This window comes from Ochotona curzoniae, unplaced genomic scaffold (genome assembly GCF_017591425.1).
Source record: "Ochotona curzoniae isolate NIBS_2020 unplaced genomic scaffold, NIBS_Ocur_1.0 contig_46, whole genome shotgun sequence".
Taxonomy (NCBI): domain Eukaryota; kingdom Metazoa; phylum Chordata; class Mammalia; order Lagomorpha; family Ochotonidae; genus Ochotona; species Ochotona curzoniae.
The window spans coordinates 6,947,979-6,964,633 of NW_024466340.1; the positions used below are offsets into that span (position 1 = coordinate 6,947,979).

At 57.9% G+C, this 16,655-nt stretch overlaps 1 protein-coding gene across 1 annotated transcript in view; it reads left to right on the forward strand.

Moving 5' to 3' along the window:
- Positions 1–633: 633 nt before the first annotated feature.
- Positions 634–16,655, forward strand: part of ATP6V0A2 (ATPase H+ transporting V0 subunit a2) — a 29,552-nt gene continuing 13,530 nt past the window's right edge. The window contains exons 1-9 of the mRNA XM_040987119.1: positions 634–806; positions 3,348–3,426; positions 6,473–6,570; positions 8,817–8,954; positions 9,766–9,851; positions 11,495–11,621; positions 14,489–14,571; positions 15,327–15,420; positions 15,976–16,188. Of these exons, the coding sequence (XP_040843053.1) occupies positions 690–806; positions 3,348–3,426; positions 6,473–6,570; positions 8,817–8,954; positions 9,766–9,851; positions 11,495–11,621; positions 14,489–14,571; positions 15,327–15,420; positions 15,976–16,188 (1,035 nt within the window). The 5' untranslated portion in view covers positions 634–689. The remainder of the gene's footprint in view (positions 807–3,347; positions 3,427–6,472; positions 6,571–8,816; positions 8,955–9,765; positions 9,852–11,494; positions 11,622–14,488; positions 14,572–15,326; positions 15,421–15,975; positions 16,189–16,655) is intronic.

Below are 16,655 nucleotides of genomic sequence, written 5' to 3' on the forward strand. Positions count from 1 at the left end.
ACAGGGAGCGCGCCCGGTGCGGGGTGGGCGTTTTGGGGGTGTGTCTCCGGGCGGGGTGGGGTGTTTATATGGAGGCCAAAACAAAGAAGCGGGCGCGCGCGGGGTCTGTCGGGCCTTGTGGTGGAGCGCTGATAGGGCCTTTCTGGCCTCTGCGAGTCCACAGGTCACCGCCAGGCCAGGCAGGGGGGTTCTGGGTGTTGTAGTCCCTTGGCCCGGCCGCGTCAGCCGCCTTCTCCTTCCGGGCCTCCCCTCGCACCCACCGCGACGGGGCCTTTCATCCTGGCCTTTACTGAAGGGCCGGGCGAGGGGGAGACCCCAGGCGGCTCCGCTGGCGGGGAGCGGGGACGAGAGTCTCCTTTTCCTGTCAGAAGGATCGACTTGGCCGTCACCTGTCACTCTTGGTCGCAAGCCGGTGATTGGTCGTTGAGCCGTCCTAGCAGGAGGATTTTTCCATGTGGAAAGCGGTCCTCTCTCTTCTCGGTGGAAGTCCGTGCGCCCGTGCAGGGTCCGCGCCGCTCGGCTTCCTGCAGCCGCAGTCCCGCGCGCCCATTGGCCGGCCGGCGCGGGACGCGGGGCGGGACGCGGGGCGCGACGCGGGGCGGTACCGGAACCGGCGGCGGCCGCGGTGGCAGGAGCGGGGGGCGGCCGGGCTGCCCGGAGCCCCATGCAGCACGGCGGCCAGGCGCGCCATGGGGACCCTGTTCCGCAGCGAGCCCATGTGCCTGGCGCAGCTCTTCCTGCAGTCGGGCACGGCCTACGAGTGCCTCAGCGCGCTGGGCGAGAGGGGCCTGGTCCAGTTCCGAGACGTGAGTGTCCATGGCCGGCCAGGCGACCACCGGGGTCCCGCCGGCGGCTTCTGGGGGGAGCTTCCATCCACTCGTCGGGGCCTGGAGTGGGGGTGTAGTAGAGCTAGGCGGGGGCAGATCTCGTCCAGGTCTTCCCTTGGAGGCGTTTCCGGACTTTACGCAGGGCCAGCCAGTGTTCGCTCTTCAAGAGATTAACCGGGGGATTTGGGACACTGGCTCGTCCTGCAGCGCGGGGGAGGCCGCTTGGGAAGCAGCCTAGGTCTGTCCACTTTCTTGCCTTGTGTGTGCGCCTAGGGGAGCTCCTCACCGGGGCAGCCGTGGTCTGGTCCAGGCTTGTTGATGCCCTTCGCAGAGCATCAACACTCGGGTCCTGCTCCTGGGGCCCTGAGGTCTTTCACAGGGCCTCCACGGCGTTAGTGGAATGGATGGCCCAAAGTCTGGCAGGAGGCAAGGGAGCTGAGCTGGAGTGAAGGCCCGGGAGAGGGGCGAGCAGGAGCTGATGCTTGGCGGATGGAATCGGGCAGCGCTGGGTCCCTCACCTCTTGGCTCTCTGGAGAGCTGGGTCCTTACTTCCTGATGGGGACACCCGTGCCAGCCTTGCCTTTGGAACCCACGGGTTGTTCCAGGGGATGCCAGCTGCAGGTGCCAGGCACTGGTCGTGCTCTTCCTGGTTCTTGGAGCCAGGGGGCACTCGCTGTCTGTCCAGGGCAGGTGCCGAGGCCGGCCGGAAGGGCTCAGGCCTCCATGGCGAGGCAGACAGCTCCTTTCCTTGCTGCTGGTTGGTCTCTCCTTTCTGTTGGTAGACCTCCTGGCTGCTGCTCACGTTTGGGTCGAGCTGAGCAAATGCTCCAGTCAGCGCTGAGGGTGGGGTTTTGGCAGGAGCAGCCCGGCAGGTGCAGCCGTGTCCAGGAGGAAGTTAGAGCTGATGCTGTATTGAGCTCTTACCGGTGTGGTCTGTATCTGGCACCCTCTGCCCCCCTTTACTGCTCTTGCATGCCCTCCCTGGCCCTGGTTATGCCCCCTTTGAGAAAAAGGGGTTGTAGTCTGCAGGAAAAGCTCACGCCTGGACCAGGTGGGCTTCGGACAGGTGGCCTGGGAAAACTTGCGTGTGGCCAGCCAGGCTGGCAACGCCAGAGCCCCTGTGCCGGGTTTCCCAGGTTAGGTAGGTGCCAGTCTCCAGGCTTGTCTGTTAAAATGTACTTTTGCCTGTGCCTTCTGTTAGAGTGAGTTTGCCATCCTGAAGCGGGGGGAGGATAAAACCAGCTAAAACACTGTGGCAGAAGCCCCACAATGGAGAGCCAGTGAGTGTCAGGGGTTGCTGCTGGAGGCGGCTGCCAGACCCGGTCAGCTCTGCTCTTGTTCGACTCACTGCCCCAGAGAGCACCCCTTTATGAAGCTTCTGTCCGCAGGGCGTGATGGTCAGTGAGTGTGGTCAGTGAGTGAACTTGGGGTTGGCACAGTGAAGTGGCATCAGGCGACAGGCGAGGCTGGCTTCCCAGTCCTGCTCTGACTGTGCGGGCAGGGCTGTGTCTCCACCCTTAGGGATGGGAAGTGGTTCCTGGAAGTGACCTCCAGAAGGGGCTGGGAAGGTGACAAGCACAAGTGAAATAGGAATTATGTTCTGGTCAATGAAAACGAACAAAAAACCTTCACAAAACGGAAGGAGAAGTGAGCCTGGGGGAGTTGACACCCCTCAGGCGGCTTGAGGGGCTGCTGTGCCCGGCTGCCAGCCATCTGTGCCCTGAGGGTCCCATAGATAAAGTGCTTCTCCACCCGAAGTGTTGCTCTGACTGTTGTAAGTGACCAAGGCCGTAGATGTGTGCTGGGAACGTAGACAGCGTGAGACTAAGGGACCTCGCTGGTTCTCCCAGCTCAGACAGGCCGCACTCCGCCTTCTAGGCAGGTGTTCAGCCTTACACCCGTACCCACTTTTAACACTGAGATATTTCTTAATCTGCTCCTTTTACGCCAGTTTCTTTAAACACTAATTTTTCTTTCAAGCTCTCTGTTATATGTGCAGTGGATACAAGGGTACAGGGACCCCCAGGAGCCCACAATGTAGATTCACAGCCATTCCTTTATTCCTCTCCCCGCTGCCCACTACAAAACTAGGCAGTCCAGGTCAGAAGTGTGTAGTGGAGTATATCAGTGTGCATCTGAAGAGGAAGGGCCTGGGACATTGCAGCCGTGGGGGTGGGTATCAGGTCCAGGGATGTGTAAGTCCTGGCTCTGCTTCTGAACGGGTCCTCCTGCCGGTGCACCCTGGGCAGCCATGGGGTGGTCCCGGGGACTGGGCTCCCCTCCTGCTGCCTGTGCATCCTGGGCAGCCATGGGGAGGGCCCGGGGGCTGGGCTCCTTGCTGCCTGGTGGTGGGGACCGAGATGCGGTTCTGGGCCCTTTGGGTCACGGCTGCCGTGTTACTGGGCGGAAAGGCCGTGCAGGAGTGGGCGAGGGTACGTCTCCCTATGGCCACAACACTGTGTTTGAAGTAGGATTTATTTTCAGATTTCAGAAATTTCGAGTCAATTTTTTATCTTTCAGCTCAACCAGAGTGTAAGTTCTTTCCAAAGAAAATACGTCAGTGAGGTGAAGAGATGTGAGGAACTGGAGCGGATACTGGGTGAGTTCATTTGAAATCCAGGAAACACAGAAAAGCAGGAAGGAAATAGAATAAACTATATTCGTTCTATTCACAGGGAATGACTATATTATTGTAAATTAGCTTTCCAGACTTTTCACCACCCATGTCTGGAAGTAGGACTTGGGTCTGGAGCAGTCGGACTATTTCATTGCCTGCTGCTTCTCAGTAAATGGTACTGGCCATCATGTGTTTTTCTGCCCATGGATGTGGTGGGGGCCAGTGTCTGGCCTGGAGAGTGAGACATACATGTACTGGGCCACAGTGCCTGGGTCGGAGTCTTCCCTGACACTGCTGGTCCCAGTGTGTCCTGGACCACGGTGTCTGGGTCAGAGTCCTTCCTGTTGCTGCTGGTCCCAGTGTGTCCTGGGCCACGGTGCCTGGGTCGGAGTTCTCCCTGTTGCTGCTGGTCCCAGTGTGTCCTGGGCCACAGTGCCTGGGGTTAGAGTCCTCTCTGTTGCTGCTGGTCCCAGTGTGTCCTGGACCACGGTGCCTGGGGTCGGAGTCCTCCCTGACACTGCTGGTCCCAGTGTGTCCTGGGCCACAGTGCCTGGGTTGGAGTCCTCCCTGACACTGCTGGTCCTGTTCCTTCAGGCCTTGAAAGGCACTGTGCTGGCTCTGCCACTCATGTGGGAGATCTAGATTAAGCTTCTCCCTCTGGGTCTGGCCCCAGCCTACCCAGTCCTGCCCTAGCCTTTGCCTTTTGAGGTGTTTGAAGAAGGAGTAGCAGATGAATGAGCACTCCTCCCACCCTCAGTAAGGGCAGGGGAACCCAGATCCCTTGTTTTTGATGGTCATGTAGGGTTTCCTTATAATAAGATGCCATGATTGGGCCTGGCATGGTAGCCTAGTGGCTAAATCCTTGCCTTGCACATGCTGGGATCCCATATGGACACCGGTTTATGTCTCGGCACCCCACTTCCCATCCAGCTCCCTGCTTGTGGCCTGGGAAAGCAGGAGAGGATGGCCCAAAGCCTTGAGCCTGCACTTATGTGGGAAACCTGGAGGAAGCTCCTGGCTCCTGGCTTCGGATTGGCACAGCGCTGGCCGTTGTGGCCACCTGGGGAAAGAATCAACAGACGGAAGATCTTCCTCTTTGTCTCTCCTTCTCTTTGTATATCTGACTTTCCAATAAAAATAGATAAATATTTTTAAAAAGATGCCATGATTAATTTATGCCAATTCATTTAACTTTTTAATTTTTAAGGATTTTCTATATTTATTTGAAATGCAGAGTTATAGAGACAAGTGCGGAGAGAGGTCCTCCACACACTGGTTCACTCCCCAGATGGCCAAAAGCAATAGGCAGGGCTGAGCCAAGCTGGAACCAGGAGCCTGGAGCTTTATCTGGGTGTCCCGTGTGGGTCCAGGGGCCCAAGCTCTTGTGTCATCTGCTTTCGCAGGCGTGTTAGCAGAGAGCTGGATTAGAAGTGGAGGAGCTGGGTCTTGAACCAGTGTCCATACAGGATGCCAACAACTGCAAGCGACACTGGCCCCTGTGGTTCCTTCATTTTAAAACACTGTCAGGCTGACTGAATTTCAAGCTTTGTCAAGTCGGGTGGCCTGGCAGAGTCCATGATTCCCTTCATCCCTCGGGGTTTTCTTTGCAGCAGGGTCAGGTCAGCCCCAAGCTGCCTGCTTTGTCTGCCTTTAAATGTGGCTTGACCCAGCCCTGGTCAGGTCGATCCTGGAAGTTTTGGCCAAGGGAGGGGGAGACTGGAGGCAGGGGCATGAAGCACAGACTCAGGGCTGGGGAGGAATGCTTTCTGAAAGTTGATTATTATCATGGATTGCATATATGTATATTTTTAAAGATTTGTTTCAAGGGCACAGTGATGGAGAGATTGTCCATCCATTGGTTCCTTCCCTCGGAAGGTTTGGGCCGGGCTGAAGTCAGGAGCCAGGCACCCCGCCCTGGTTGCCTGCTTGGGCGGCAGGGTGCCGAGTGCTCAGTCCACATCCGTGAGAAGGAGGGCAGGAGGCAGGGCTGCCCGGACCTCAGCCAGCATCCCCATTCAGGCTGGGCGTCTTGCAGGTACTGCCCCAGCCTGCTGCCCTGTGGGCCAGCCCTGGGTTCCCTGTTTCTGATATTGCCAGGAACATCTGGTCACCTGCTGTCGGAGCCTCTTTCCCCACGTGAGGTCCTGTTGCTGACCTGGTTGTGTTTCTGGGTGGCACCATGTCTTCGTCTCTGAGACCCTCTGAGTTGGGTGGGGAGTGAGATGGCAAAGGAGATGATGTCACGGGAGAGCTTCTGGAGGGTCCAGGGCTTCGTGCAGTGTAAGCCACTTCTAGAGGGAGGTGGATCCACAGATCACAAAGGAGCTTCCAGGTGGAGCTGGGACAGGGCCGCTTTCCCCAGCCTGCCTGCCTCCTCGCCCACTCCCCTGGGCAGACGGCTCTTGATGGGGTTGGAACGCGAACTAAAGACAGGTGGGAACCTGCCTGGTGTGCTGTTAGTTTCATGAATCTAGTATTATTTTTTTTTAATTTACTTATTTTTATTTGAGAGGTATATTTTTACAGAGAGAGGAGGGGGAGAGACAGAGAGATTCGATCCCCAAATGGCCACAGCAGCCACAGTTGAGTTCATCTGAAGCCTGGAACCAGGAGCTGCTCCTGAGTCTCCCACATGAGCGCAGGGGCCCAAGGACTTGAGTTATTCTCTGCTGCTTTGTCAGGCCATAAGCAGGGAGCTGGATGGGAAATGGGGCAGCCGGTGGAAGAACTGGCATCCATATAGGATGCTGGCACTGCATCAGCTGACTGTGCCACCATGTCGGCCTCGTGATTCCAGTTTGTACGTCAGGTAGCGAGGCCTGCAGGTCACCTGGAGCCTGGCTCTCCCCCCTGTCCCTTGGTGCCGCTGCTGCTGCTGGCACTCCGGAGTTTAGTGGGACCATGCACTGATAGCTGTCTGCAGGCTGTGGGACCATGGCTGCTAGGGGGCTACACTCGTCAGGTCGCAGCCCCTGCGTGGTCAGTCACGTGTGTCTGTGTCCCATCTGTGTTGCTTGTCTTTCCCTAGTGTACTTGGTGCAGGAAATCCACCGAGCGGATATCCCGGTCCCCGAGGGTGAGGCCTGCCCCCCCGCGCCGCCGCTGAAGCAGGTCCTGGAGATGCAGGTGAGGCCCGGCCGTCAGCCAGGCTGGCCGACCCGATGGTGCCGCCTGTGCCCTGCCCCACCCCGTCTGCCCTGCTTGGCTGGGTGCTGTGGTGACCTCCCGGGGCCCTGGGCGGGAGACAGGCCGAGCAGGCTGGGCACGGCAGCTGTGTTTATCTGGAGGAAGGCGAGTGACACAGGCCGGGTGGATGCCCACAAGATGGGCCGAGGGCCGCGTGGGCAGCAGTCACCAGCCTGGCTGGGTTGGCTTGGTTGTGATGTCATCACTGCACGCTGGTTGCTCATGGCACAGCCCTGACTGGAGTGTGACGTCATTCGCTGTGTGAGCCTTCAGCGGCTAAGATGCTTTGCCGGTCTTCCGTTGCTCTGCTACCTGTTGCCAAGGATGCCTCTTTGTGAAACTTTACTTTGATTGTTTTGCATATAGTTTTTTATTAAGTAAGTTCAGTTTGTTGCCTTTTTTTTTTTTAAAGATTTTATTTATTTTATTGGAAAGGGTGATTTACAGAGAGAAACAGACAGAGAGATGTTCCATCCACTGATTCACTTCCCCAAATGGCCATAATGGCCAGATGGGCCAGTCCGAAGCCAGGAGCCTGTGGCTTCCTCTGGGTCTCCCACACTGGTGCAGGGTCCCAAAGGTTTAGGCCATCCTCCATTGCTTTCCCAGGTCACAAACAGGGAGCTGGATGGGAAGCTGAGCAGCTGGGATTAGAACTGGTGCCCACACAGGATCCAGGCACATGCGAGGTTAGGACTTTAGCTGCTGAGTCATTGTGCTGTGTCCTGACTGCTCCACGGCTGATCCGCTCTCTGCTTATGCCCTGGGAAAGCAGTGGATGAGGCCCCAGTGCGGGGGCTCCTGGACCCGTGTGTGAGGGCGAGGGGAAGCTCCTGGTTCTTGGCTTCCAACCAGTCCAGCTGGGGCTGTTGAAGTCACGTGGGAAATGAACCAGCAGAGGGAAGACTTTTCTTTCTCTGTGTGTTCTTTTGTGTCTCTGGTCAAATTCTGCCTTACAAACAAACAAACAAACAAATAAATCTTACACAGGAAAACATTCAAAATGCTATTCTCTAGTTTTTTTCTTTTTTCCAAAGTTAACTATCCAGTGCACTGGCATTCCGTTTAGTCACCCTACTGCGTACCGTGACCCTAGGATGGCTTCCTGTAGCTTAGTGCCTTCTGGCTTTGCCCATCCCTCCTTGTCCGCCTGCCTCCTGGCTCTGGGGACCACTCCGAGCCTCCTCCCCGCCCCCGCAACCCCAGCTCTTGGAACCCAGCTGCGCTCCTAACACCCCCAACTCCTGCTCCAGGAACCCTGCTGCGCTCCTAACACCCCCGCCTCCCTCCAGGAACCCCACTGCGCTCCTCACTTCTCCGTTGTTGCCTTCCTTTGAAGAGTTGGCGCAGGAGTGAGGTCCTGGGATGCTCTTCTCTGCTTGGCATCATGACCTCCAGTCCCCTCTGCTCTGTTGCAGTTGATGGGATTCTGTCCTTGTTTACAGCTGAGTAATACTCTGGTGCGAGTCTGCCCTGCCGTCCTTCCTGGCTGCTGTGGTTAGTTGGTGCTGCAGCAAACGTGGGAAGGCAGCTGGCTTTTAAAGAGTGGTGGCCCTTCTGGCTCTGTGCCCAGGAGTGGGATTGCTGCATCATACGTTAGTTCAAACTTTAGTTTTTTGAGGAACCATCATACTGGTTCCCACAGTCGCTGTACTAATAAATTAATTCTTTTTGAAGACTTATTTATTTTTATTGGAAAGATTTACAGAGAGAAAGATCTTTCATCTACTGGCTCACTCCCCAAGTGGCTGTAACAGCTGGAGCTGAGCTGATCTGAAGCCAGGAGCCAAGAGCTTTTTCTGGGTCTCCCATGTAGGTGCAGGGTCCCAAGGCTGTGGACCATACCCTACTGCTTTCCTAGACCACGTGCAGGGCGCTGGATGGGAAGTGGAGCAGCTGGGACACAAACCGGCACCCATATTTATGGGGTCCCAGCGTGTGGTTTTTAAAAACTTAAAACTGTGAGAGGCAGAGTGATGGATGGGAGTAGGGGCTGTGGCGAGGAGTGCATGCTCCTGCTGTGGCTGCCTTATCTAACTTCCGGCTTGGACACCTGCTGGTCTCCCATGCAGCTACTCAGCATGAGATGAGATGGGGTGCCTTCGGGGTGCTGGGGTTGTCGATGCACCTGCTGGCTTTGGCTCTGGTGGGCAGGTGCCTGGAGCTGGTGACTGCGTTCATTTCAGGAGCAACTGCAGAAGCTCGAGGTGGAGCTGCGGGAAGTGACCAAGAACAAGGAGAAGCTGAGGAAGAACCTGCTGGAGCTGATTGAGTACACGCACCTGCTGCGGGTCACCAAAGGCTTTGTCAAACGCAACGTGGAGGTACCGTGTGCTGCGGGCTGGGAGCAGTGCTCCGTGGTTGGTTCACGCACAGCTCTGTGCACTTGCACTAGAGCTCAGCTTGGATTTTCTCTGGATTTTGTGAAATTTGAAAAGGCCTTAGCAGCGTTTCTGTGGGTTGGTTGCATCTAGCAATAAAAATGCTTCTTATTTGTGAAAATGGTTATTTTGCAGTAGATAAAAGGCTTCCCTCTGTCCACTCCTTCTGTTTTTGTTTGTTTTAAAATGTTTTTATTTATAAGGCAGAGAGCCAGGGATCTTTTACCTGCTGCCTTACTTCCCACGTGCCTTCAGCAGCCAAGGCTGGGCCAGACTGAAGCCGGGACCTGGAAGTGCGTCTGGTTCTCGTGGGTGGCAGAGTCCTTCCCTGCTGCTGCCAGGGAGTGCCTGGATGGGAAGAGACCCCGAGACTCGGCCAGGCACTTGGCCCCGGGAACTGGTGGCTTGCATGTGCTTGCTGGGATGCTACCCGCCCCCCAGCCCACTTCGTGAAGAGCCTGTTTGTAGTTGTGAGGAAAACTCAGCGGTGCAGGCTGACTTGTGGGGTCGCAGGTGTGCTCTGTGACGGCCACACTTCCTGGGGGCTCCCGGGAGCCTGCCCTGGCCACTGGCTGAGGCGCTGACTCGAGCCTCAACTAGCCCTCCAGTGTCCGAGTCCGGCGCGGGGCCGAGCCAGGTCACATGCAGCCTTGGCACCCGGGGTTAAGGGGTTGGGTGAGATGAGCTGAGAAAACCTGTGTGCGAGTGAAGCTTGGCTTTGCTGGACATGCTTGGCTTGCTCTGTCTCTTTCAGTTTGAACCCACCTACGAAGAATTCCCGTCCTTGGAGAATGAGTCGTTGCTGGACTACAACATGCAGAGGCTGGGAGCGAAGCTGGGGTAGGTGGTGATGGGAACATGCCATGTGTTACCTGCATGGGTGTCGGCCAGGGGAAGCCTCCCTGGGTGAAAGGTGCTGTCCAGGGTGTCGCTGGCAGCGAAGTGTCAGGTGCTGCTGGCCAGAAACGCAAGGATCAGGCTGTGCTCGGGATTTCTTGACCCTGCTTTATAAGGCTCTCCTCGTTACTCACTTAAACTGATAGTAACCCATCTCCTCATGTTGTGATTTTTACTAGTCATGAATTTAAAAAACAAATGTGTAGTTGTGAGCTTAGGTGTTTTGATTCTGTCCTGGAGGGAGTTGGCGAGCCCAAGCATGTGTTCTCAAGAGTGGCGGTTTATACCCACCATGGGCCTGGCACACCCGCCGGGGCTTGGTACACTGCCGGGGGTCTGACACAACCAGCATGGGCCTGGCACACCCGTCAGGGCCTGGCATACCCACTGTAGGCCTGGCATATCCCCGGGGCCCGCCACACCTGGTATGGGCCTGGCACACCCAGCATGGACCTGGCATATCCGTCAGGTTCTGGTATACCCAGCATGGGCCGGGCACACCTATCAGGGCCCGGTGTACCCAGCATGGGCCTGACATACCTGCTGCAGACCTGGCACACCCACTGTGGGCCTGGAGTACCCACTCTGGGGCTGGCACACCTGAATGGGGCCTGGCACAATGCCGCAGTCTTGCACACTCACAAGGGGCCTGGCATACTGTGGGCGTGGAGTGTTCTCCTAGCCTGTGCCCGCTTACGTTTGCCTCTCAGTGTGGCTTTTGTTCATGGGTATTTCAGTGACTGTGCAGGTAATGTCAGTTTACGAAGAAAAGATTGATTTAAGAGGGAGAGAGGTCTGCTGTCTTCTGGCTCACTGGCACACAGTCAGGCCGGCCCAGGCAGGTCTACCCCTTGGTCCCGGGCCCTCCTCTGCTGTTTGCTCAGGCGCACTGGCAGCTAGCTGGGGCAGAAGTGGAGCATGTGGGACTCACACCACCACACAAGAGGATGCCAGCACACAAGGGTCGCTTTAATTTGCTAGGCCATGATGCTGGCCCCCATAGTGTAAACTTACGCTCCAGACCCAAGGGGATTCTCACCCCTGCTGGTCAGTTCTCAGAGCAGATTCCCCTTCCTCCAGGCGTATGCCCCAGCTTTGGGGGTGCTGGGTTCACCCCCACCTCCTCTGCCCCCAGCGGCTGCCTGGCCACCCTGCCTCCCCTCATGCTGGACTTGCTGCTTGCATCTCTAGGCTCAGCTGTAATTTAGAACATCCTGTCTGTGGGGTGGGCATTGTGGTGCAGTGAAACCTGCACTGGAGAAGGTGGCGTCTCACCTGGGAGCCTCTGGTTCAAGCCTTGGCTCATGTGCCCAGAAGGGCAGTGGGAAATGGTGTCTGTGCTTGGGCCCCTGCCACCGGCGGGAGACCAGGAAGGAGCTCCAGGCTCCTGGTGCAGGTGTCTGAAACAGCAGATGGCAGATCTCTCTCCATGTCTCTCTCGTTGCTGAGTAATTCCCGGAGCCTTCACGGAGACCCAGCAGGGCTGGGGCGCCCTCGAGCCCGAGCTGACGTCTGCGCCACCCCTTGGCTGGGGTTCCCAGCATCTGCTGCCTCCGCTCCACCTAGGTGTTCTCTGTGTCTGCTAGGTTCGTGTCCGGCCTGATTAACCAAGGGAAGGTGGAAGCCTTTGAGAAGATGCTGTGGCGGGTCTGCAAGGGCTACACCATCCTGACCTATGCAGAGCTGGACGAGCCGCTCGAGGACCCCGAGACGGTGAGTTCTCTCGGGCCACCTGCTGCCCAGGACTGATGGACGCGAAGCCGTGGCTGGCTGAGGAACGCTCTCCTCCTGAGCCTGCAGCACGCTGCGTGTCCTCCCGAGGCCCATGCTCCGACCGTTGGGGTCAGGGCATGGATGTGGGTACCCAGGCCGCCCTGAGCCTCAGCCTCCTGTCGCAGGAGAGGGCGTGTTTCAGAACCACATGGCCTCGGTGTTCGTCCTCCTGGCAAGATTCCTTAGGTGTTCCTGGGCCACTCCTTTCTGGGTTTGACCGTGTTTCCCATGATCGCGTTCGGGCCGTGTGTCCTTGGTGGGCGGTGGTGTCATGTCCATCTCAGCATACCTTGCCCGCTGGCTGTGGTTCCATGTCCTCTGCCTGGAGTGTTCGCTTCGCTCACTGCCGGATGCAGTCTTGCCCTGTGTGCTTCGTCTGTGAGGATGAAAGTCACTGGGTCAGGGTGTACCTGCAGCGGACTTTCAGTCTAGATACTCCCCATCTTATGAAGCTGTCCTGCCCACACTTGGCTCGGGGGTCAGCTGTGTCCTGTCCAGGCCCACTCACAGCTCCGTCAGCTGTGTCCAGGCCCACTCACGGCTCCGTCAGCTGTGTCCTGTCCAGGCCCGCTCACGGCTCCGTCAGCCGTGTCCAGGCCCACTCACAGCTCCATCAGCCATGTCCAGGCCCACTCACGGCTCCGTCAGCCGTGTCCAGGTCCGCTCACAGCTCCATCAGCCATGTCCAGGCCCACTCATGGCTCCGTCAGCTGTGTCCAGGCCCACTCATGGCTCCATTGGCCGTGTCCTGTCCAGGCTCGCTCACGGCTCTGTCAGCACTTCTCAGTACTTGTCTGTGTAGGTTGAGGGTGTGACAGCTCCAGCACCCCAGGGCTTGCCCAGGTCTCTGTTGCCGTGTTTGTGGCTCTTTCGCTCAGTGGTGGAGCACCAGGCTCTTGGTACTCAGGCCTGGAGGGTGAATTTTCGCCTGCCACCCCCTCACTTCCTCTCCTTCAACTGTGCGTTCTGCTTGGCTGACGGGTGCACCTGCCTGGCTTCCCTGTCCCGTGCCCAGGCCCAGTTTCTCTTCTCTTTGCCCTTTGTGCCCACGTGTGACTTCCTGTGGAAGCACTGGGCCCTGGAGGTGGGCCTCGCTTTGCCCTGCCTAAACACAAGGCTTTTCTGCCACCCGTGGCTTCGTGGATGGCCTGTAAGCCATGTCCGGCCCCAACTGCCCTCCCCAGGGCCGTCTCCACTCAAGGCTAAGCCCCCTGCAGATCTGGTAGCACTTCCTGTCTTGGCACCCCTGACTCCTCAGCCAGCCTGTGCCCCACCGCTGCCCCAGCACGGTCCCCAGCCTCACTCCTCTGCTTCATTCACCAGCAGCTTCGTGTGAAACTCAGTCAGGACCGAACCACACAGAGGCTGTGGCTGTCCCTGTCCTGCCCCTGCACAGGACCCCTCGGCCACCATCTCGCGAGGTCTCCATGCCCGCCGTTTCCTGGGGGGAAGGCTCATCCTGCACTGTCCACCCAGCTCACTCCTCTGCCCAGTGCCGCCTCTCCAGGAGGCCCTCCAGGCTTGCCCTTCCTCTGTCTCCCACCCCCCATCTTCTTTCTTTCTTTTTTTTTTTTTTAATAATGATTCCATGGTTGATCAGGGTGGGGAGGATTGAGCTTTAGAGAAAATTGATGAACTCATTGCTTCGGAATTTGCTGTTTCTTGTTCCTAGGGGAAGGGGAGAGACAAAGGGGGAACTACTCAGGACTTTCCACACGTCCCAGGACCCAGGGATGAGGAACCGCCACCTCATATCCACCAGTCTGCATGTGTACATACTCCGAGGGTTCTGTCCAAGTGGCTTGGGCAGTTCTGAAATGCTGCCAGTGTCCTCTATCCGAGGATGGAGTCACCCTCCCATCTTTTTTCTTGTTCTTTTCCTTTTCCCTTTTCTTTCTCATCTACTTTAAAGGCAGGACAAGAACAAGAGCAAGCCAACTCCTCCATCTGCTGATTCATTCCCCAGATAGTCCCGCACATGCCTGCAGCAATGTGCCAGGCCAGGTGGGAGCCAGGAGCCAGGCACTTGGGCCAGCTCTCTCGAGGGAGCTGCCGTCCACTGATGCATCCAGGGTTTCTGTCAGCAGGAAGCTGGATCCTAAGCGGTGCAGTGGACCTGAACCAGCACCATGTATGGGATGAGGTCTCCCTCAGTGGCCCCGTCCGCCTTGCCTTCACCCTGGTTTCTCCACAGCTCTGATTGTTGCCTGCCTCCCCTCCTGGGCCCGGGATTTGTATCTTGTCTGTTCATTGCTGTGTCCACCACAGCGCCTGGACCTGTGTGTTGCTGGTTGCATGTGTTGTATTCTCTGAATCGCATGCTCTGAGGACAGAGCCTCTGCCCTAGCCCACAGGGTTTAGGTCTGTGGGCCTGGCTCACCTGTCTGGGCCCGTCAACACGTGCTCTTGTTTTGGTTGTTCGTGCTGAAAGGTGTCCGACTGTCTGTGCTGTCCATTCGTACCTGTTGAGCTTGCAGCCAGTGGCTGTGTGACCTGAGCCCGTGTCTTCCCCTGATGTGTGCTCAGGATCAAGAGCTGCCACCTTGACATTGCGCCTGGCACCATCTGACCACAGGCTGCAGAGCTGCCCAGGGACAGGAGAGGGCTTGACTGTGGGTGTCCGATGCCCCAGTATCTACTCTACATGGGACAGGAAAGGCCCTGTATGTTGCTTGTGGGGTGTCTCAGTGACTGGGTGGACTCGCGTGTACAGGATCTGCAGGAATGGAGCACTGAGGATTAGCCAGCCCCTTGCGCCCTAACTCGGGGATGGGCTTTGAGCTACGACTGTCCGTTTGCCTCTGCAGGGAGAAGTGGTGAAGTGGTGTGTGTTTTTAATCTCCTTCTGGGGAGAGCAGATTGGCCACAAGGTGAAGAAGATCTGCGATTGGTAAGAAATGCTCCATTTCCCATTCTCCCCTGTGCTCACTAGCCTCACTAGCCTCCCCATTCTCCCCTCTGCTCACGTCTGCAGAGAGGGACGTTACAGGATTTCCAGGTTCCCTGTCCCGAGCCTTCGGTCACCCTCAGCTGCACCCACGTTGTGCCATCACCACAGGGCCCAGTAGCATGCTATGGGCGTTGCTGTCCCGTGCACTTGGCATGTCCTTGCTGGGATCACCTGGACAAGTGGTCAAGCCTCGATTTCCTTTTCTGTAAAAGGGGAGAGCAGTTCTTTTCTTGGAGTCCTGAGGGTCTAACAGAGGAGGCAGATATAAGCGGTGGTAGGGCATGGAGCCCCTGTGCACATGAGGTGTGGCGGCAGGAAGCACCTGTGACCTTGCCCTCTGCCTGATGGACACCTGAGCAGCAGCAGCATGGGGGTGCTGCTCGCCACCCTGCCCAGAGCGGTGGGCTGCCCTGCTGCTGTGGTGGGGGTGATCTCAGCCTGAGAAGGCTGGTGCATTTCAGAGCCGGAATTGCAAATGAGCTGTCAGGGGTCACTGAGGGTGGGTGGGATTTGGATATGGGTGAGCGTGTGCCCAGTGTGTGGGGTTCAGCCAGTGCAAGCTGCTGTCCTCATAGTGGCTGCCCATGGCAGGGCCCGTGTCCCTGCACACTGGCTCCCTTGTTTTCCCAGAGGCTGCTGGGCCCCAGGGCAGCTCCAAGCCGCCTGAGCTGAGGCTCTTGGATTCTGCTTTGCAGCTACCACTGCCACGTCTACCCCTACCCCAGTACTGCTGAGGAGCGCAGAGAGATCCAGGAGGGGCTGAGCACCCGCATCCAGGACCTGTACACTGTGAGTCCCCTTGCTGCGCCAGGCCGTCGTGCTGGGCGTGGGCACCTCCGCCCCTGCCATTCCCGCCTCGGGCGCTGCCTTACTAGGCTGCGAGGCACCTGGGTGGTTGTGGTGGGAAGTTAGAAAGGTCCTCTGGTGGTTTTGATGTGTTGGGTGGCTGCTGCTGATGATGATGCAAGGCACGTCGGCCCTGTGTGGTGTGGCGGGGACCATGTGGCCTGAGCTTTCAGTTCCTGCTTGCCCTGGTGTCCGTGAGGCATCCTCCTGGTGACGGGCAGCTGGAAGCAGGTGCTGACCCGTCTGTGCAAAAGGGGATTTTGCAGACAGAAATGGCCCAGGATGGGGGGGCGACTGGGGGTATTGGTGGCAGGGCCTGGCCCAAGCTCAGGAATAACAAAGACCCTGGGAGGGAGCCGTCTGCCCCAGGGTGTGTCCTGTTGAGAGGTGCTTCCGAGGCTCCCTAGCTGAGCCGCCATCCCTGCCCGCTCCCTGGCACTGTGCTGCGTGAGGCAGGCTCTGGGTGACCCCGCTGGAAGTGTGTGTCTGCTCTCCCAGGTGCTACACAAGACCGAGGACTACTTGCGGCAGGTGCTGTGCAAGGCCGCCGAGTCCGTGCACGCCCGCGTGGTCCAGGTGAAGAAGACAAAGGCCATCTACCACATGCTCAACATGTGCAGCCTGGACGTGACCAACAAGTGCCTCATCGCTGAGGTCTGGTGCCCCGAGGCCGACCTGCCTGCCCTGCGCCAGGCGCTGGACGAGGGCTCGGTAAGGCACGGCGTGCAGGGAGGACTGGAAACTGGGTGCCTTAGGGAGCTGGCAGCGGGAACCCGCTGTTTTGCATAAGGGGTACATTCCCATGGTTTGGAGTAGAAGGAATACAGAACCATGTCACAGGCCTGGGGCCTGGCTCCTCCGCCCGGTGTCACAGTCCTTGTGGTGCATGGCTCCTCCACCCGGTGTCACAAGCCCAGAACGTCACTCTTCTGGTCCAGTGTCACATGCCCGGTGGTGTGTGGCTCCTCTGCCCAGTGTCACAGTCCCCGTGGTGCGTGGCTCCTCTGGTCCAGTGTCACATGCCCGGTGGTGCGTGGCTCCTCCACCCGGTGTCACAAGCCCAGAATGTCACTCTTCTGGTCCAGTGTCACATGCCCGGTGGTGTGTGGCTCCTCCGCCCGGTGTCACAGTCCTCGTGGTGCGTGGCTCCTCCGGTCCAGTGTCACATGCCCGGTGGT